The following is a 21,292-nucleotide window of genomic DNA, read 5'->3' on the forward strand; positions in this document are numbered from 1 at the left end:
CTGAATCCAGTCTGGCGCCCGAGTAATATTCTAAAGATGAGGAATCTGCCGTTAGATAGAATGTCCACCAGAAAGACTGCTCCAAAGGTAAGTAACATGTTCTTGTGGTCCAGTATAACATAGGTCTATGACGCTATTGGTAAATGACTCAAAGTAACACATTTAGAGCCCAGTGACTTTTGATTGCCCTAGGAACCACCCAGATCATTCTACACATTATAATTATCAATTTCAGTTGACCAGACTTTTGCATTCACAAAGTGTAGTGTACACTGCTCGAAAGTGTAACCGCATAATACATCATAACACCCAGGGTCCCATCATAGTCTTAACAATTTGAATGATCATTGTACAAACTTTTATGCCGATAAACTTAGAAACAGGTTTCCTGATGGATAATTCTAACCGCATATTCATCACCTTCAAATACTTGCCAAGTGCTGGACTGGATCAGAAAACTTTTTCAGCCGTGCTCCTGTGTACTTCCAGGCAGTGTCGTGTTCTCCACACTGGTTCTGTACCGCCCCAGAAGTCACTGAATGGAGCTGCAATGGAGCTGCATATATGCAAACCCCCTGTGATTCAACATTAGTTAATTTTTTTCTGGGTCTTCTGATGTGGATCCGGAGCTCTGCTCCCGCATTCATTGGCCTATGATAGTTGGTCACATTTTAAAAAGCAGTGTCCTAATGCTAACTTGCCCTTCTAAAACGACAGGCTTCGAGCCATGCCATAATGGTAGAAAATACATGTTGGTCATGTTTGATTATGTATTTTTGCTGGGTATATAGTTATAGTTATTACTCTAGTTATTATGCCGTTTCTCACTCATATTTTCTGGAGCCTCACAGGAGAAAAATTCTGCCATGCAGCAATTGGCAGAATTTGTCCGGAACTACATGTTAAAGAATAACACGGAGTGATCACAATCTCGGCTTTCACCCACCCCTATAAATAATGAGGTACTATCACAAAATGTTTTGTATTACGCAGCGTAATTTGCGTTTTCTTGCAGCATAATTAGTAAACCTTACAGCTACTTGGTCCTACCCCGCATATTGTAATGTTGCTCCTTACATATCCATACGAGTCCAATCAAGACTCTCCTGTTGTACGCTGATCCAAATAAATTTTTTGTGCCAACGTGGAGTGCATACTAGAACGTGTTCTTGTAATTTTACATGTTGCAATATTCTGATTTGCAGTGTGTAGCAGCTTTTGCCGTGTCGGCCGTGGCTTCACAGTGGGATCGTACAGGGAAGCCATTCAACCCCCTTCTTGGAGAGACATATGAACTGGTCCGGTAAGCATATATATTTTCTGCTGGGGTATAAATGCATTTGCGTCGATGCTGAACGGCATGCAGAGTAACGGTCAGCATTTCAAAGCCTGTTATTTGAACACTGTATATCAAATATTTTCTAGTTGCAGCTGTTGTTGTTGGGTAGAACATGGAAGGGAGTTTTTCCAACCCTCCTTTGATCTTTACAATCATGTTAGGATTTTACAAAGAGTTAAAAAAGCTAAGTCAGAAAATGAGAATATTACTAAGCAATTGAATACTGATAAAAAGTGTGACACCTGGCAGTTGTGTCTGAGCTATGTGGTGAACCTTTGAAGTTGTGCTGTCATGATCATTTCATTCATATTCGTAGACAAAGAGTGTTAATATTGAAGATACATGATGAGTATATTTCCAGTCCTCCCCAGGATATTAGGCTGCTTATGTATACGAATGTGTGCTCCTCAAATCTGTCTATCACAAAGCGATTATCAGCATTTAATTAGCTGTCAGTACTCTGTATTTTTAAATATTTATACTTAAAATGGCATTTCTTTTATGATATGAGGGAAGACTGAATGCCACAAATTTGTGCTTTTTATTTTTTATTTTATATTAAACCCCTTTATCACCAGCAAAGGCCTAAACATATCATGAGGGCAAACTGCTTTGACACAATTTGGAAGCATATAAATTAAGACAGTAACTGAGAAAATATTTTGATACTGACTAAACTATTGAAAAGAAAGTAATACTGTTTGAAAATCAACCTCCTAATACAGGTGATTCAAAAATACTTCAGAAACTAGATTGTGTTTTGACTAAAACTCTAAGTGGGACAAAAAATGTTTTAAACTGTTTTTCTGTTTTAATAATTTTGTGAATTTAGTAAAACACTGTACATTTATAATAAAATGACATGGACGTTAGTTGCTCTAGCTTTGTTCATGTTATTGTGCTAGATTTGCATATAAATATAATGTATATCTGTTAGTTAAGCATGGTTGGTCATGGCTAACAGAACGTCATTCTGTAGATTGGTGGATTGGGTGCTTCATCTGTCACTGTTTTCAAAATAGCGGGCAAACAGTGAGGCCTTGTAGAAGTCCTTTGGCTTAGCCGGCAGCATATTAAGGTTTTGGCTGGTTGTTGGTGTCCTGGATTGAAGTGTTCCCATGAAAGCATTCTGTTACTCATCTTTTTTTGTACTATGCTGGGTTATGTTTTGTGGTTTAGCCATGTGGCTTGACAGCAAACCACGCTTCCCGCATTGATCTGTGTTCGCATTGATGAGGCGAAAATGATCTGGCACACAAGAAAAAAAAAATATGAGCAACACGAGCGTGTGACAAAAGTGCATTTGAACATTGACAAAGGTTTGCCTAGAAAAGGTGGCGTGGCTTGGATGGCAAGGAGGCAGCAGACCTAAGTCCGGAGCTCCTGACCCCCAAGTCAAACGAACGGCGCGCATGAAAGGAAAAAACGCAAGAAACGAGACAACGAGGACACGGAGGGGTGTATGAACCCAAGGGCCACCCAGCACAAGTCTCGACGCCCGGTAAAATCCGCAGACAAGGCTGTAAGAGGAGAAAAAGACAACGGGTCGAGAAGGATGGAGGAAGCGAAAGATGGCGGAGTGATCCTAGAGAGAGCGAAATCCAAACGCAGACCATCACCGCCACCCAAGTAAGAGCTCCCATAGGCGGAATAACGCGAAAGCCCTAAGCTAGAGAAACCCCCGACGGCAAATATCAGCCGCTTGTGTAGAGGAGGGGATCTGAATCTGAACGAACAAAACAAAAGGCATCCATCTTGGAAAAGGAGTGGAAGTCAGGGGCGGCCATCTTGGGAAAACAATAGCAAGCCAGCGGCGGGTTCGTTACGAAGAGAGCGCGCGCAGCAACAAACCCGCTCGAGACAGAGTAACAAAGGCCACAAAAACCGCTCACCCCAAGGATAACCCCAAGCTACCCCTTAAGGTACCCCTAAGGTTAGCGAAGCGGAGGTCTGGGGTCAGAACGACAATCGGGTCGCATAACCCTGCTAGACGGCGGCCATCTTGAATAGGGCAAAGCAGAGACAACAGAGAAGGCAGGAAGTAAAGCGCAAAAGCCTCCAATGCTGGCACAGGAGATAACCAACGTGCAACTACCATAGCAAAGCGAGGGGCTGAAACGCAGATCAGCCGAGAGCAAAAGCACGCAACAGCACACCCGCTCGAGGCAAGTAGCTGAGACTTCAGAAACTCGCCAACCACTAAACTACACGCTAAACGACCGTGCAACCCGGCGGCCATCTCAAGAAGGTGAGCAGAGTGACGGAGCGAGGGGCAGCCATCTTGCGAGAGCCCTAACAAACAACAACAGAGGCGACAAGAAGCAAGGCGTGTCCCTCCCAAACAAAGCCCAACGACGAAGCGAACACGCCAGATCGAACTGACCTAAGGCGGGGAAGCCTCCAAGCAACGAACAGTAATCACTGCGAACGCTCGCAACAAGGAAGAGGCTGCCTGCCAGAACCAACCCGCGAACGGCAAACAGAGAAGGCAGGACGCCAGAAGGGGAGAGCATATAAGCAGGGGAGCTGCCGCGGGAAGGGGGGGTACGCCGCGAAGCACCAAGGCGAGTAGAGGCAAGATACCTCAAGAGGCTGGCGGAGTCCAAGACAAGAACACGCGTCGTCAAGGGGCCGTGCAGGTTCAGGGACAGCACCCTGACCGCACCAAACAACCAAAGCGCCAAAGAGGTGAAGGGGCCAAAAGCCGATTTTGCCAAACATCAACAAAAAGAAGGGAGGCCTCAAACACACCAGGTTAGAAGAGGCTTTGACGCCATGACGGGGAAAGACGAAAAAAAAGTCGCAAATGACCCCAAAAAAAGCAAGAACGACACTCCTGATTCGCCAGCAAAGAGACATGACAGCCATGGCAACGAAACTATAACGCTAGACACTACTGAGGAAGATAACGGAAGGAAACGATCTAACGAAGGCCACAAAAAGGACAGTAGACAATATCCAGATGGAACTGATAGCAATCAGAGCTGAGCAAAGCAAGGCCAATGGCAGGATTGATGAGGCGGAGAAAAGAATAAGCCAGCTGGAAGACCGCGCTAGCGTGACACACAAGGACCTGGGTTTGGTGATCAAGAGGACCACAACATTACAGAGAACGATGGCGGAGCAAGAGGACAGAAGCCGCAAAGGGAATGTCAGACTTTTGGGAGTGCCTGAAGAGGAAGAAGACAAAAAACACAAAGGGCCTTGACTCCAAACTCAGCAAGGCTGAGTCAACCTAAACTTTTGAAAAACAAGAACAATTGCCAGTGCTGAGAGCCTACACATCAACGGCAACAACGAAGAACTGGTGGTTATGAATATATCAAGAAGCACCTGCTTCATAAATTGCAACCAATAATTTTTAATTCTTTTTTCGCAATTCTTATCAATTTTTGATGGAAACAAAACAATTTAGTACATGGGAATACAAAATACACATTTATGTACAATATATACAAAAGGGGAGAACAAACACTACAATTCAGTACAATATTTACATTGCAGACACTCTTGGCCAATCCAATCACACAGCAGTTCTTTCAAACAACAAAACAAACATGCAAAAAATAGGTCTCGGTGTCAATAGGGTTTTCAGAGATGCAATCTCAGATAGAATATGGCTGAGTCAAAGTCTTTAAAGCAAAGTGAAAATGGGCTCAGTAAGGGTCCCTTATTAACTTAATGAATGTCCATAGAGTTGCTATCAATCCAATGACCCGAGACCAAATGGGTCGACGCGTTTCGAATCTCGTGAATGCCGAGATTCTCCTCAGGACCAATCGTGAAACTTAGTCTTCGCGTGGAGATCCAACTGGGGCTGTATTCCCACCGATATAAATGTGCTGGGGCATCCAACTGGGGCTGTATTCCCACTGATATAAATGTGCTGGGGCCGCTGTGTTCACTTGCGGTCCCTCTCGGTATAAATCAAGACGGCTGTTCAATCGCGCCCGCTTGGTGCGTCGCTCAGGTACTTGAAGCGAGTGAACTCGTTGTCCATTGCCTCACTCGGGAATTGAGTGCTAAGAGGAAGAAGAAACACCAGGGGCATGTGCCCTAATGCTAGAGACCATAATCCCCAAGCTGACCGGCCTAAGCTTTGACAGGCAGTTCGAAATCGTCAAAGCCTATTGCATACCAGCGAAGAAACAAGCGAACAGCAACACCCCCAGACCAATAATATGCAAGCCGCTACGAGATAACCACACGGATGCAATCTTCGCTGTGGCCAGGAAAGGACGCCCGATGTCGATGAACGGGAAGAAGGTAACAATCACCCAAGACTTCTCTAGGATCACAGTAGAAGTGAGGAAAGGTTTCCTAGCCCTGCGAGAACAACTGCGAAAAAAAAACATCACCTTCGCAGGTCCGTCCAAAATGAGAATAACGGACAGGCACGGAAGTAGAATTTTCGACAACCCCAACGACCTACATAGATACCTACAAGGCCCTGCACCAGAGTAAATGGAGCTACAACAACTACAAAGCCCAGGAGCAAAACGAAGAGCGTCCTCAGACGGAGCCGACGGAGAGGAGGAATGAAGAATGAGCAGATGCAACACAATTGGAACTTAAACGAACATATCTACCTCACACAAACACACATAACCTCAACCGCATCTACCTCCAGGGGAGCCACCTACAACGACGGGGAGAAAGAAGAAGGGGAAACGTGCAACAGCTGTATCCTTTTTTTTTTTTTTCTCTGTCCCAGTCCCTGATTTGCTGCTGGCCTCCCCCCGTAAGCACCAAATCACCAATACAGACTATGCAATGACTTAAAGGCCTAAAGACAGAGACTTGGGGGAGGAGGAAGTGGGAGGACCCTTGCTGTCGCACACCCATTTTTCTATAGGCGGGGGGTGGGGGGAGGGGGGTGGACAGGGGCGATGGGAGGGACAGGAGGGCAAATGACACAGTATGCAATTGTGTAACAAGACTATATCTTTCTTTCTATATCTTTCCCCCACCTATCATCCCGCAGCACACATTCCAACACCCGGGGGGGGGGGGGGGCTCATAAGGAGCACCACGGAAAATGGACGTACAGGTCAGTACCAAGACAAGAGAGAAACAAAGATCTCAGCGATAGCACCAGACCACCATGAACAACGCATCAAGTGCTAACTTAATCACAAACCTAAAGGTGGTGTCCATGAACGTTAAAGGCCTAAACCACCCAATCAAACGCAGGAAAATACTGGACCACCTTGCCAAACTAAAAGGCGACATTTACACGCTGCAAGAAACTAAACTTTCAGAAGAAGAAGCCAAGTTGCTTAAAGCTAGGTGGATAGGGGACGTATTCTGCTCGCCGGCAAAAGGCAAGAAACAAGGAGTAATAACCATACTGAGCAGGAGGGCCAACCTAACCATACAAACGACAAACGCGGACGAAGACGGACGTATACTAGTAACAAGCTTGCAGAAAGGAAATGACCGAATACACGTGGCCAACATCTACGGACCAAACTCTGAAGACAAAAAGTTCTGGCAGGAGGTAGACAGGAAGCTATCTGACATACCACAGAGTGACCTCGTGCTGGTAGCAGGGGACATGAACAAGGCGATGGACCAAGCTACGGACCGGCACCCAAACAGACCAAGCCATGACTCTCAGAACAACAACACCCTGAAAGACCTGTGCATCAAACAACACCTCGCAGACCCGTGGAGGCTACAACATCCAAGCGCACGCGAATACACTTTCTACTCACACCCACACAACTCCTACAGTAGGATAGACTACATACTGATGTCTAACACTCACACACACCTAATAGAGGAAACGGAAATCGCACCGATAACCATCTCAGATCACGCGCATGTCTCGCTCACACTGAGCGGTAGACACAATGAAACTCTAACGAGAAGATGGAGACTGAACGACGACATCCTGCAGAACAAAGAAAACGTGAAGGAAGTCGAAGACGCACTAAAGGACTACCTCAAACACAACGACAATGGCGAAGTAGGGAAGAGCACCATCTGGGATGCCCTCAAAGCAACCCTAAGAGGGAAACTGATCAACATCAAATCGAGGATGAACAGAGGGAGGAACAAAAGAATCACCGAAATAGAGGAGGAGATAAAAGCGCTGGAGAGAGGACACTGCGCCAACATAACAGACAAGAACACACTCACCACGCTCACAAAGAAGAAACACGAGCTGAATAAGATCTTAAGTGAAAGAGCGGGTTCATGGCTGACAAAGTTTAAATCTGTGAACTTGTGTGCCGCCAACAAAGCGGGGAAACAACTGGCATCCTACCTAAAAGCAAAACAAAGGCAACACACAATCGCAGCAATAACGGACAGAACCAACAAGTCTCAAACGACAAACAAAGGAATTCTAGAAGTCTTCAGACAGTTCTACCAGGAACTATACAGCGAAGACGAGAACCTAAGTAGAGACGGAGGTGCCGCTCTACTCAAAGACACGAATCTGCCAGAACTAAACGAAGACGAAAGAGACTCGCTGGAAGCTGACATAACAGAAGCAGAAATTGAAGCAGCAATCAACCAGCTAAAACAGAACAAAGCACCAGGCCCAGATGGATACACTGCATTGTTCTACAAAACCTTCCGCCAGCAAGTAAAGACGCTACTGGCAGAAACATACACTGCCTGCATACGGGACGGCAAGATGACAGAGTCCATGAGCGAAGCAAACATCACAATAATCCCCAAGGAGGGGAAAGACCCACAACACCCACAGAATTACAGACCAATCTCGCTAATAAATGTTGACTGTAAAATCTATGCGAAGATACTGTCCAACAGACTGAACAAGGTCCTGCCAGACATCATCCACAGCTCGCAGGTGGGGTACATCAAGGACAGGCTATCGCAAGACAACACAAGGCTATTGTGCCACCTAATCAACCACACGACACAGAGCGGCGAACAGGCAGTCATGATAGCGCTAGATGCTGAGAAGGCCTTCGATAGAGTTTCGTGGCCGTTTCTAAGGAACTGCATGAGCAGATTTGGCCTGGAGGCGAAATACATATCCATGGTGATGGCCCTTTATAATGGACCGAAAGCTAAAGTAGTGGTGAACGGCAGTACATCGGAAACGCTCACACTAGGCAGAGGCACCAGGCAAGGATGCCCCCTCTCACCAGGCCTCTTCCTGCTGGCACTAGAACCCCTACTAGCCAGAATCAGAGACAACACTGAAATAACGGGCGTCAAAGTCAAAGAAAAGACGGTCAAACTCGCAGCTTACGCTGATGACATCCTTATTACAACCACGAACCCATCAACGTCAATAGCAGCACTCATGGACACAATAGGAGAATATGCGGAAGCCTCAGGGTACAAGCTCAACCGAGACAAATCGGAGTGCAAGCCGATGAACATCCACACCACAAGAGAGGTTCTCGGAGACTCTGGACTGACATGGCAGACAAAACCACTCAAGTACCTAGGTCTGCTGTTTGGGAAAGACCTAACATCCATGCTACAACACAACGAAGACTCAACCCTGAAAAAAATAAAGGAAAGACTAGAGCTATGGTCCCCAAAATACATAAGCTGGTGGGGCAGGATAGAAACTATCAAGATGATGATAACGCCAGCAATCAACTACACGCTAAGCATGCTGCCACTCCTGATGTCAGAAGCCTTCCACAGGAAGCTAGACAAACTCATCAACATCTTCATATGGGAAAACAAAAAGCCCAGATTAAGCTTACAGAAGCTGAGACTAACCAAAGACCTTGGAGGTCTCAACCTGGCTAATTTCAAAACCTACCAAACGGCCTGCCTGGCAAGGCAAGGAATCTCCTGGCTAGATGACACCCAAACCTACAAGCCAGTCTGGTTAGAGGTGGAAAAGGATACTCTGGGAGGCCTTAACCCAATAGCTCTTCTAACAGCAAACAGACATCCCCAAAGAACCAACCCAATACTGAAGCACACCAGGGAAGCCCTGATGAAAATAGATAGACGCATGTCGCAGAAACTGAAAGGCACGTCATGGGAATCGATCTGGTACAACACAAAGGTAATCTATCAAGGGGCAATAATGCACAACGACACATGGATCGAGAAAGGGATCAGCCTTCCAAACCAACTGGAAACTAAGCAAACACCGTTAACCTTTCAAAACCTGCAGCAACTACACGGACTCCCAAACCGAGAACTCTACAACTTTCTTAAAATTAAGACAGCCATAACCAAAGCAAACCTACACAGAGAAGAACCCAGCATCATCAAATACATGCAAATGCTTAACTCAGCAGGCCATCAAACAGCAAAGATATACTAGCTCCTGAGCCCCACCACGTTGTCACTGAACAAGAAAATAACTAACACATGGGAACAACTCCTGGGCAGGCAGCTAAATGAAAAAGAACGGTGCAAAATGTGGAGCTCAGCAACAACAAACAAAATAACCCCACAATTAGCACAGACGAAATTCTGGCTCCTACACAGGGCCTTCTGGACCCCATCTAGGCTCCACAAGATCGGTATCATAGAGTCTGGCAACTGCTGGAACTGCCAGAAAGAGGAAGGCACTCTGGAGCACCTTATCTTCAAATGCGCTAAAGTCAAGAAGTTCTGGATGCAGATCAGCACATTCCTGAACGACATGCTCAAAACAGACCTAACAATAAGCTTTGTAAGCCTAGCAACAGAACACGTGACTGCAAGCCTAAACAGCAGAGAAGAGAGAGACCTACTAGACCTGCTCCTCACAGCGGCCCTAAAAATAATCCTGGCGAACTGGAAAACACCGCCAAAGCAAATTTTAAAACATGGATTAATTGGGTCACCTTCCTAAGGGGGGCACACACTATCACAGGGAAATTCTCAAAGGAGCACAACTCAAAAGAAGGCATGTGGGAACCACTCGACGCGCAGCTGAAGAAAGCCCAGTAAACCCCCCCCTCTCCTTTTTTTTTTTCTTCTCTCTCTCTCTCTCTCCCTCACTTGGGAAAGATTAAAGAGAACCATGTATCACATTGTACTGTATACAAGATCTGCCAATGTATATTCCACTTATATTTTTTATCAATAAAACTTTATTAAATCGAAAAGGTTGTGAAAGGGAAAGGCAGAAAAGTTTTGTGAAAATGCTTGTTTACTGTGGCATTGGCATAAGTTAAAAAATAAAATACCAAATGGCTGCCATTGTATCATGACGTATGAGCATGCAGAGGCTTTCATCTTCAAAGATGACTGCTGTTTGTCACAATGCATGCACAACCTTATATAGCCAGATCGCCCATATCTGTATATGTATGCATTGTGATGCACCACTAGCTATTTTGGAATTCATTTTTTGTTTAATTTACCTTTCCACGATGGTCAACAGCCATTTTTGAACAGTAAATTAAAAAATAAATTCTACTCGGGAGCACAGTAGCAGTGTTGACCCCTCAAAAATGTACAATAAAAAAATGTGCGTGTATACACAATAATGCAAAGCTCCCGCTGGTCTCTTTGAGACCCTTATCTCGATATTTCAATTACATTTCTACAATGTGTTAGGGATGTCACCCCTGAAATTATAGGTTTCAAGCCCGTTGGCAAGCAATGTCTGTGACTAATCCCCATCAGTTGAGCCTGTGGTCAAGACGTGACCTGAAGTGACTGCACCTTAATAGACCTGAAAACCATGCATAAGAAGACTTGGACTGATCCAAGTTCCGCTCCGCGTCCAAGGCTCACTCTCGGTTCCATTCCCGGAGTTGACAGAGGCGTTCCAGAGAAGTCTTCATCGTGCTCCAAGTCCTCAGGAAAACGTAAGAAACACAATAAGTCGAAGTTAGGTTCCCGCTCCCTTGCTCCACTTACATTCACCTGAGCAAATGTGGGGACAGCACCACCACACTCGATCTTGCTCCTGAAGTTTGCCGACTTCAGAGGCAATTTTAAAGCTGGTTCCGGCACAACCTGAGTGTTCAGGGCTTTAAGCCACACCTTGTCAGATCAAAGAATCCTGCGCAGCCATTCTCCAGTTCTTTGGATCTCTGCCAACTCCCTTATGCCTCAAGGAGCTGAGAGGCCTTCCACATGGGGTACCACTGGCGGGTTCTCCCTCTGTGCCAGTTGGTCCCTCCTCACTTGTCCTCTACTCTGATGCCAGTGCCACAACACACGCTAACCTTGGGTACGGCTACGCCAACTTTGCCACCTGAAAAAGAGGCTTGGATTGTCCTCTTCAAAGCTGCTCCAACCTCAACCGAAATCATGCTTGAATCAGCCTGAGTCGACGATTCAGCCCCTTGAATTACCATAGGCTCTACAATACTCTTTGCATTCCCTTTTTAGGACTGATTCAGATCACGTTTGTGACCTGGGAGGTGAGTTTGCTAAGACCTGCCAAAGATGACAACTGGTATGAGAACTTACAAGAGGCTGGTGGCCCTGATAGCTCCCAGGAGACAGGTCTTCTTTCTTCCCCTGATCCAGGCACAGGGAAATCTGCCTCCTACACCATAGTAATGTGTAGGCGACTGAAGTACTTGACCTCCTGCTCCCTATCTTGGAGGTGAAAAGTAATGTCTTGACGGAGGTCCTCCAACTAGGGCACTCGTCTTCTGAGCCATTTCTACCCTTTAACAAAGGACTGATTTTTGGGGGTTTGAAGCAAACCTTGCTCTGGTTCCCAGCCAATAGAAAAATCTGCAAGCACCATCACCTTGCTCCTGGCAGCCTTGCTTTTCTTTCACAGCACTTTCAGCCAGAAATTCTAGTGGTGCAAGCTTCCACCAGCAGCTCTAATTCCAACGCATTTCCAATCACTCCCCACTGATAAGGGATCCAAGTGAGTGGAAATATTGGAGTAAACTTGTCTTTTCTTATACCAGCATGGCCCTCCGATCTGTTAATGGCAGCTGTTTGTTGAGTCGCTATTCACATGCAAGGTGAACAAAAGCACAAGTGATTTAACTCGAATTTCTTGACTTGGGGTGAATGTTTGATTTGCTCAGCATTCCATCCATCATCTGTGTGTCTTTTTGCTTTGAGAATCTGAAAGACACAGTTGGTTATAGATTCCTTACCTTAGAATTACCCCCAGTCGTCAGACTGGATCCGGAAAGTTTTTCGTCAGCAGTACTCCTGCGCGTCAGAAGGTGGCGTCGGTCGACTCCGCGTCCTTCGTTGGCGTCGTGGTTGCCAGGATGATGTCGCGGAAGCTTCATAGAAGCCGCCCTCGTCCGCTGACGTCAGTTCTTTCTTTTTCCACGCCAGCAAGCGCAGATCGGGAGAGAGCAAGTACCCCAGTCACTTTTTGACTGACTTTTTTGCGACTTTTGTGGACTTCTTTTCAAGACTTCTATCGACTTCTGGAGCACGAAGGATGCCTGTTTCAAGGCCTGTGGTTCATGTACTCGACTGATCTCAGTGACGGATCCGCACCGCGTGTGCCTCTACTACTTGGAGCGCGACCATGACCCCAAGTCATGCTCAGACTGCCAAAACATGGCCCTGAAGTCTGCGGGAGCAATCCCGAAAGCTACTCTAGGCCCGGCAGTCGGCTCCGTGTCGTGCTCTTGGGAGGTCAAGGGACCGATCGTGGAGCCATCATCACTCCTCATCAAAGTTTTCGCACTCGGGTCAGGTACTCAAAGCACTAGAAGAAGTCGAAGAAGCATTGTCGCTCTTCGACTTCCCTTCGTCCGTCGGTCGACGTGACGAAGGGTGCGGGTTGTGCCCCTCCCGCAGCTCTGCATGCGGAGCCTTCAGGGTCGACTACGGCCTAACCGGGAGCGACCCCTACCCAGCTTTGTCAGCTCTACGAAGCGATACATGCCATCTTTGGGCAGGCTGACATCGCCAGTGCACCTTCGGGCCCCGCTGACTCAGCTGGGGGCCCTAGGCCTTCGACGCCGGCGGCTCTGGCCTCAGCACCTCACGGCCCCCTTGGATCCAGGTCGACCTTATTACACCTCCACCGGGGATGATTCCACCGGCACCACGTCCGCAGCCGGCGCCGCTGGACCTCCAGCCGGCGTGGACCCGGCTTCCACCCCGATGTGGATACGGAGCCAGACCGGCATCGACCAACGCCGGCTCCGGCAGCCAATGGGTACTTTTGTGCCTGCATTCCACCCTGGCCATTTTCAGCCAGTTTGGCAGCCAGAGGATGGTGAGGAAGAATGGGAGGGGTCTGATGACCCTCTCACTGCCCAGCTGGAGTACGATCAGGACTGGAGAGAGGACCTGGGGGATGCCAGTGGTATAGACACCTCACCAGACCTTGGCATGCGGTCTCCTGCCTTGGCATGCTGTCTCCTGCCTTGGCATGCTGTCTCCTGCCTTGGCATGCTGTCTCCTGCCTTGGCATGCTGTCTCCTGCCTTGGCATGCTGTCTCCTGCCTTGGCATGCTGTCTCCTGCCTTGGCAAGCTGTCTCCTGCCTTGGCTTGCTGTCTCCTACCTTGGCTTGCTGTCTCCTACCTTGGCTTGCTGTCTCCTACCTTGACTATGGAGGAGGGAGCGTCCTACATAGTGGTGTTGTGTAGGGCGGCCGAGGCCCTACACATCGAGCTAACTCCTGTGGCAGTCAGAACTAACCTCCTGACAGAGGTGCTTCAGCCGGCAGCAAGCTCTTCGGAGTCTCTGCTGCCGTTTAATGAAGCCCTCACGGACATCCTTTTGGGCACCTGGTCCAGGCCCAACACAGGGGCTCCTGTGGATTGGATGGTTGCCTGACGCCACCGCCTGGCCCGGGCGACCCCACTTTCCTCTCCCCACTTCCTCCCCCGAGAGCTTGGTGGTCCAAGCTTCAACGCCCCAAAGCGCATTCCCTAATCCACCACCGGACAGGGAATCCAAGAATCTTGATCAGCTTTGGAAGAAGTTGTTTTCTTCCTCCACCTTAGGGCTGCAGTCAGTAAACCCCACATGCCTGTTGGGCCGTTATTCCCACACCGTGTGGGATACAGTGCTGTAAGTGCTGCCTCAGTGTCCGGAGGAGTCCTGGGCTGTACTCTCCCATGCCATTGCCAAGGGGAGGGATGCAGCAAAGTTTACCATGCGCCGTGGACTGAACACTTCCGACTCACTGGGTAGGATCATTTTAACGTTGGTGGCACTTCGCCGTCACGCCTGGTTTGGAACCCCAGAAAAGCCAGAACACTTTGATGGACATGCCCTTCAATGCCGGTCGCCTCATGGGCAACAAGTCAGACAGTGCGCTAAAGCGCTTCAAGGACTCTCGGGCTACGGCCAAGTCCTTGGACCTCTCCGCCACGTACCCTGCACTGTCTGCCTTTCGCCCCCTTCATGGCACAACACGTTCCTTTCAGAGCCACAGGCCTGCGCAAGCTGTTCAACCTCAGCACGGCCGGGAATGTGGGAACCACCGACGTGGTTCTGGGGGCCAGCGGGCGGGTCAGTCCACCACCGCCCTCTCTGCAGCAGCCTCCAAACCCTCCTTCTCTGACCTTTCAGGCCCATCAAATGCCAGTAGGCGGCAGGATCCGCCATCACCTCCTCCACTGGCGCACCATCACGTCAGACAGGTGGGTTTTGCAGACAGTCCGAAGGGGCTACTCCCTCCCCTTCGAGACTATCCCTCCAGCCATTATAACCCAGTACTATAGCATGTCGCGGGATCACCTGGCCCTTCTCCAACAGGACGTTAAGGCACTGTTGGCCTAGGGAGCCATCAAGAGCGTTCCTGCCCCAGAAGTAGGTCGTGGTTGCTATTCCCACTACTTTCTGGTGCCCAGGAAGGACCAGGGTCTGCGTCCTATCTTGGATCTCAAGGACGTCAACTGCTTCCTCCAGAAGTTCAAAATGTTGACCCTGGCTCAGGTCTTGTCTGCCCTCTACCCTGGAGACTGGATGGTAGTGTTGGACTTGCAGGACGCTTATTTTCACATCACCGTCCTGCCAGCCCACCGACGTTACCTGCGGCTCATGGTAGGCCACGAGCACTTTCAGTTTACCGTGCTACCCTTTGGCCTTACCAGCGCCCACGGTGTTGACGAAAGTGATGGCAGTGGCCGCAGCTCATCGGCGCAGATCAGGGGTTCCAGTCTTCCCCTATCTCGACGACTGGATGTTGAAGGCGGGCTCGCCCCAGGCAGTCGTCTCCCACCTCCAGACTATGGCCGACCACCTGCATTCAGAGGGGTTCTCCATCAATGTGCTGAAGTCACACCTGACCCCCTCTCAGAAGCTCCTCTTCGTCGGAGCGGTTCTGGACACTTCTCAGTTTCGGGTTTATCCTCCCAAGCAGCGAGTCCAGGATATTCGGGCTATGATTCCGATCTTTCAACCTCTATCCCGGGTTTCGGCCAGGATGACCCTGTGGCTGCAGGGCCTCGTGGCCTCCTGCATGTCGATCATGCCAGGTGGCATATGCGGGCTGTGTAGTGGGACTAGAAGTTCAAGTGGGCGCAGCATCAGCTGAATCAGTCTGAATGCATCCAGCTCCTGGAGGGCACTGCACGACAATTGCAGCGGTGGCTCACGAACCAGGATTAGGTCAACGGCAGATCCGTCTCTCTTCCCCAACAGAACACACAGTGGTGACAGACACATCCCTTCTGGGATGGGGCTGCCACATGGGAGAGGCAGAGATCAGAGGCCTCTGGTCTCTGGCGGAGTCCGAGCGCCACATCAACCAACCTTCTGGAGCTTTAGGCGATCCGTCATGCACTAAAAGCATTCCTTCCCTCTGTCCGGGGAAGAGTAGTCAGATGTTCACGGACAACACCACCGCCATGTGGTACTGAAACAAACTAGGCTGGGTGGGGTTGTGGACCCTATGCTCCGTCTCTGGACATGGCTGGAACATCAGGGCATATCCCTGGTGGTTCAACACCTGGCAGGTTCACTTAACACCAGGACGGACTAACTCAGCCGCAGGTGCATGATGGATCACAAATGGCGTCTTCACTAGAGGTGGTGCAAGGTCTCCTTCAACAGTGGGGAGAGCTTTGGTTAGATCTATTTGCCAACAAAGAGAATGCGCAATGTCAGCAATTCAGAGCGTTGGAATTTTCAAGACAGCACTCGCTAGGCAATGCTTTTCGTCGAGAGTGGAGTTGCTGTCTTCTATACACCTTTACGCCTATACCACTTCTGCCCAGAGTGCTGAAGAAGATCAAGCGTGACTGTGCGCAAGTCATTCTTGTTGCTCCAGATTGGGCACGAAGAGTCTGGTGTCCCGAGCTGCTCAACATGGCCATCGATCCCCCGATCCGACTGCCTCTTGGGGAGGATCTTCTGTCGCAGCAGTAGGTGACGTTCCTCCACCCGAACGTGTCCAGCCTCCACCTCTTTGGGTGGAGATTGAGCGGCGGCAGTTGACGTCATTTGACTTGTCTCCCAAAGTTTGTGATGTAATCTTGGCAGCCAGGCACCCCTCCATTAAGACGGTATACGCCTGCAGATGGAATAAATTTGAGGCATGGTGCACATCCAAGGCTGTGGATCCCCTTTCTGCCTCTCTTTCTGAGGTTCTCTTCTTCCTCCTTTCTTTGGCCCAGCAAGGCTCTGCTCTGGGCGCAATTAGGGACTACCTCTCGGCCATTTCAGCCTTCCTCAGGCTTCCTGATCAGCTGTCTCTTTTCAAATCCCCTGTTGTAAATAGATTTCTCAAAGGCATTACTCATCTTTTTTCTCCTGTTCCCTTCTTAATGCCTCAGTGGGACTTGAACTTGATTCTTACTTATCTGATGTGCAATCCCTTTGAGCCGCTACATAACTGTCCTCCCAGAGTCCTCACTCTGATAACTTCTTTTCTGGTGGCCATCACCTCTGCGCGCAGGGTGAGTGAGCTACAAGGTCTATCTTCCAAGCCTCCTTTTCTGGCTGTTCATCTGGACATGGTCGTCCTCAGAACTCGACCTTCCTTTCTTCCAAAGGTGGTCACTTCTTTTCATATTGGCCAAACCATCACTTTGCCCACCTTCTTTCCACCTCCGCATCCTTCAAAAGAGGAAGAGAGGCTCCACCGTCAGGATCCAAAATGTGCGCTCTCCTTGCGATCGCACCAAACAATTCCGGGTAGACGACTAGCTCTTTGTTGGTTATACAGGCGCTAAGAAAGGTTGGGCCTTGCACAAAGGGACCATCTCCAGGTGGGTCGTTCTGTGCATCAAGGCCTGCTATTCTTTGGCAAAGAAGGAGCCTCCAGTGGGGCTGCGCGCCCATTCCACCAGGGCGACGGCAGCTACTACTGCTTTGTGACGGGGAGTCCCCCTAAATGACACCTGTCAGGCAGCTACATGGGCATCATTGCACATGTTCACCAAGCACTACTGCCTGGACAGCCATGTCCGGAGAGACGGCTTCTTTGGCCGTTCTGTTCTCCAGGATTTTCTGGTGTGAACTTAGTTCGCAGACCCACCTCTGGGGTTGGTATTGCTGGAGTATCTAAGGTAAGGAATCTGTAACTAACTGTTTCTTTCAGAGTTACTAACCCGCGGTAACGATATATCTGTAAGAAACATAGGTTAGTTATTGATTCCTTACCGCCCCACCCATCCTCCACGTTCTGCAAACTGACTTCTAGGGTTAAGGACATCCTTTCAGGGCCCTAGTTTTGTGCATCAGTGGTTAGTGTCTTGCATGGCACTGCACTTTTGGCGTGGAAAGTCGTGTACAGAATTGACGTTTGCTCGCGAGGGCAGCGTCTTTGTAGCTTCTGCAACTTAATCCTGGCGACCATGACGCCAACGACGGACATGGAGTCTACCGACGCCACCTTCCGACGCGCAGGGGTACTGCTGATGAAAAACGTTACGGATCCCTACTGACGCCTGGGGGTAATTCTAAGGTAAGGAATCTATAACTAACCTATGTTTCTTACAGATATATCGTTACCGAAGGTAAGTAACTTGTTCTTCTGTGGCACAAATCCTCCCTGGTGTGCCAGAAGACCTTTGTCCTGTACTTTGTCAGGTGATTCAAGATGGTCGTGATGCTGCTAAGTTCAGGTTTACTCTTCTCTTGCACACCACCGATACCATAGGTCAGGCCATAGGCACCAAGGTTATCATTCGCCGCCATGCGTGGCTGCGATCGACTGGGTTCTCCGGCCATGTCCAATCCCCCTGATAAACAAGCCCTTTGGCTGGGTCTCGCCTGTTCAGAAAAGAACAGTTTTTTTATTGAGCGCTTTAAGAATTGGGCTAATTCTCACTCTAATGAGCCTTTCCGCCCTGCCTCACTAACTGTAATAGTTCGACAGTTCCTTTCCTGGCTTTGGCCAAACTTCACTTACGCCAATCTGTGCAGTCCCCACAGGTAACCCAGCAGTTTCGTAGTAGAGACCGTGGTGCCCACCGCTCCTGCCGCCAAGGTCAGCACCACACCCATGCTGCCTCACCTGAAAAATCCCTTTAGCGTACCATTGCAGTGACACAGCCACCCGATGAGATGCAGAATCCACTGATACTTGTTGTGTTGGCAAGCAATCACATCGGACAGGTGGGGACCTACAGATTGTTCGCAAAGGGATATGCCTTACTCTTTCTCTCTTCTCCTCCTTACCTTCCACTGTCTCCTCAGCGACTGACAAAGGATCATCTCTCCATTTTGGTGCAGGAAGTGGAAGGCCTTTTGACCAAAACAGCTGTGGGGAGGGTGCCAAAAGTAGGACGTGGTTGTTATTCACACTACTTTCTGGTGCCCAAGAAGGACAGAGGTCTTCAGCCTATTCTAGATCTGTACCCTCTTAACTCCTATTTGCAAGGCGAATATCAAGATACTCACCTTGGCCCAAGTCCTCTGCCCTCAACCCTGGAGACAGAATGATGGTGTTGGACCTGCAAGACGCATATTTCCATGTTCCCCTCTTGCTGGCCCATCGGCGTTTTCTACATTTCATGGTGGGAGAGGAGCATTTTCAGTTTGCTGTGCTCCCCTTTGGTCTAGTCAGGGTCCCTCGGAGATGGTGGTGGTGGCAGCACATCTTCAGAGGTCAGGGGTGTTAATCTTCCCCTACCTCAACAACTGTTTTTTTTAAGACTGGCTCTCCCCAAGCAGTCGTCAACCACCTCCAGACTACACCGAACCACCTGTCATCTTTGGGATTCACTATAAATGTGTCGTCGGGAGGGGCGTTTTACCTTCTCCGTCCTGCAAGACCTTCTGGCCTGAGTCAATCCACAGACCCACCTCCCTAAAGGTATTGCTTTTGGATCTATTTGGAAGGTGAGAAATCTGCAGATAGAAGTCTTTATCGGAAGAGCAAGTTACTTACCTTTGGTAACACACATTCTGGTATAGGCGCTATCTAGACGCATATTCCTCATCGACCATACCATCCTCCCAGTTCTCGGATTGAACATCCTTAATAAATTCCCTAGTCTAGGTATCTGCACACTGTCAAGCAATTTTCTTTTGGGGGGTCTGCATCTAGGGTGCAGACAGTCTCGAAAGCACCACACATAATTTCTGAAGCGGAACAGTCCGTGCAGAGCCGCAAGGTACCATCCACCTTCTGGAGCACAGAGGTACTATTGAAAAGTTTCGGAATCTAGTCTGATGCCTGGGGAATATTCAAAAGGTGAGGAATCTGTGGCTAGATAGTCCTCACCAGAAAGAGTTTTACCGAAGGTAAGTAACTTGTTCATATTGTAAATTGTAGGCCTTCAACCCCATGGAGAAAAAAAAGCCTGCCTCCCCCAAAAAAATATGTAAATCAATGGAAAGATAGTAATATTTTGCTCCATTTTTAGATGAATCCTCATACTTTTTGTAATGAATTTTACTCTCCAGGGATGAATAAGGTTTACATGGAGAAATAAAGATAAAGAAGACGTTGTTTCGGAGGTGAAGTTACGTAAAGATGATTTTCAGTGTAGTGCACTTTTTAATCATTGCGTTTGACGTTGATTTTTTTTATAATATCTTTATTGCATTTTATCTTTCCTTATTCCACATAATCCAAACATTGGCACAAGTCGCACTTATAACGAGATCAGTAGCACAATGTCACCGTTTACACCGTTCAGAGCATTTAAATCTTAGTCATAGCTTGATGTACTTCTACATCTTGGTAGTTGACGTGCATTTGCAGATCAGCATGGGTATCAATAGCCCACGGATACCATCACCTCTGATTGAAGAGTGGGACATGTCTGTCATGCATGTCTCTTACCAACTGTGGCTGTCAATATGTAAGTACACTAATAGGAAGAGAAGCGTGTAGCCCATGTGTGATTCGGCTGTGGGATCACAAAACACAATGTTGCTTGGGCAGAAGAAGCAAGTATCATAACTGATTGCAAGATATCCGTGTTTTAAACATTTGAACCACAATCAACAAAATAAAAGAAAAGGAAGAGGAAGATATCCAATGCGGAGGAGTGTGTATCTAGTGTATTAGGTGCCTTTTGAGTTCAGTCATGTCTAGGTCTATGGGTTTGTATTGGATGCAAATTGCTTTTGACGTTGATAATGTTGCTTTCAAGCATGGAATCAATATGCTCAAAAGTGAATGGTGGTTAGAAGTTTGAATTATCCATAAATCATGGTTTTGTTGTTTGCATTTAATGTTTTTCCTGGAAAATATGGTCTATTAATGAAAAATATCACCTAAAACTTCTGTGGCATGATGTTGGTCCTAAGCACTTTTGACAAAACTCTACAGCTAGTTCACTATCAAACATATTTGTAAATATGACAACAAAAAATGGGTGTCCACTGAATTGTTTTCTTTTTTAAGTGATGATCATGGATTTAGGCTCATCTCCGAGCAAGTCAGCCACCATCCACCAGTTAGCGCCTTCCATGCTGAAGGACTGAGCAGCGACTTTGTGTTTCATGGATCAATATACCCGAAACTAAAGTTTTGGGGCAAGAGTGTGGAAGCAGAACCCAAGGGAATTATCACACTGGAACTTCTTAAGTAAGTACCCCTTAGAAGTTTTTATTTCAAGGCAATTGATAACAACTCGTTACTTATAGGCTGTTTTCCAAAAATGAATATCACATGGCGTACACACATTGTTGAATTCTGTACTAGTGTAAC

General features: G+C 48.1%; 1 protein-coding gene across 3 annotated transcripts in view; it reads left to right on the forward strand.

The window, feature by feature from the left end:
* OSBPL1A (oxysterol binding protein like 1A) overlaps nt 1-21,292 on the forward strand; it is a 1,891,697-nt gene that overhangs the window by 1,452,803 nt on the left and 417,602 nt on the right. For all 3 annotated transcript variants that reach the window (XM_078687412.1, XM_078687413.1, XM_078687414.1), the window contains 2 exons: nt 1,206-1,303; nt 20,987-21,169. In XM_078687412.1, coding sequence (XP_078543538.1) covers nt 1,206-1,303; nt 20,987-21,169 — 281 coding nt within the window. The remainder of the gene's footprint in view (nt 1-1,205; nt 1,304-20,986; nt 21,170-21,292) is intronic.

The sequence above is a fragment of the Lissotriton helveticus genome, chromosome 4_1, assembly GCF_964261635.1.
Source record: "Lissotriton helveticus chromosome 4_1, aLisHel1.1, whole genome shotgun sequence".
In the NCBI taxonomy this organism is placed as follows: domain Eukaryota; kingdom Metazoa; phylum Chordata; class Amphibia; order Caudata; family Salamandridae; genus Lissotriton; species Lissotriton helveticus.